Source organism: Volvox carteri (genome assembly GCF_000143455.1).
Source record: "Volvox carteri f. nagariensis unplaced genomic scaffold VOLCAscaffold_29, whole genome shotgun sequence".
Taxonomy (NCBI): domain Eukaryota; kingdom Viridiplantae; phylum Chlorophyta; class Chlorophyceae; order Chlamydomonadales; family Volvocaceae; genus Volvox; species Volvox carteri.
The window spans coordinates 443,668-444,519 of NW_003307572.1; the positions used below are offsets into that span (position 1 = coordinate 443,668).

Below are 852 nucleotides of genomic sequence, written 5' to 3' on the forward strand. Positions count from 1 at the left end.
GCTGGGCAGGCGTATGATCTTTTCCTGCCAGGGTCTTCGGGAAACGAGATCCCAAAAGGGTCCGCTAACTGGCTATCGCTCGCACTTCTCATCGATTTCCAAACACCTTCCCCGCGCCGGATCGCTGTGCCCCCCGACCCTTATGCCCCCCGGCTTTCACAGGAATAAGGGCACGCGCGCAGACACTGCTTGGCCAGGTGCCCTTGGACGCTAACCCAATGATCGGGGATCTAGCTCTGGCGTTGGCAAGCCAGGCGCACAAGGCGCGAGCTAGCAGCACAGTCGCCCAGTACAAAGAGCCATGGCAGGAGTTCCTAGATTGGGCAGAGCTACTACACATTCGGGCGAGCGACATTTACGACATCAGGCCAGAGATAGTGGCCATGTACCTGATGCACGTCTACCAAACCGCGCAAGCGGATGAAGTAGGTCCGGGTCGCGTCGCGGGAGCGAGCGCTGCTATTGCCTGCCATTTCTTTCTCGCGGGCCGCCCCTCACCTACGGAGCACCCAGCATGCAACCTCGTTCGGGACCTGGGCAGGTGCACACTGCAAGGGAAGAAGCTGCACAGGGAAAGCATGCAACCAGAGCATGTCCGCATGTTGGCCGCTCACTTCGCTGGGCCGGATGCCTCACTGCCAGACCTGATGATGGTAGCGGCCATATCGGTTATGTTCGCGGGTTTCCTAAGGTTCAACGACCTAGCCCACATCTCCGTCAAGTCTGATCTGCTCACCCTGCACGACACTCACATGGCCATCACACTGCCTAGGTCCAAAACGGACCAGGAGGGCAAAGGGCAGACCATCCGGATCGCGCGCGTGGNGGGCGTGGCCTGCCCAGTGGGCTTGA

The 852-nt window shown here is 60.2% G+C and overlaps 1 protein-coding gene across 1 annotated transcript in view; it reads left to right on the forward strand.

Moving 5' to 3' along the window:
* VOLCADRAFT_105477 (uncharacterized protein) overlaps positions 1-852 on the forward strand; it is a gene marked incomplete at its 5' end in the record, with an annotated part of 4,486 nt that overhangs the window by 2,562 nt on the left and 1,072 nt on the right. Inside the window, one exon of the mRNA XM_002952298.1 lies at positions 163-842. Coding sequence (XP_002952344.1) covers positions 163-842 — 680 coding nt within the window. The remainder of the gene's footprint in view (positions 1-162; positions 843-852) is intronic.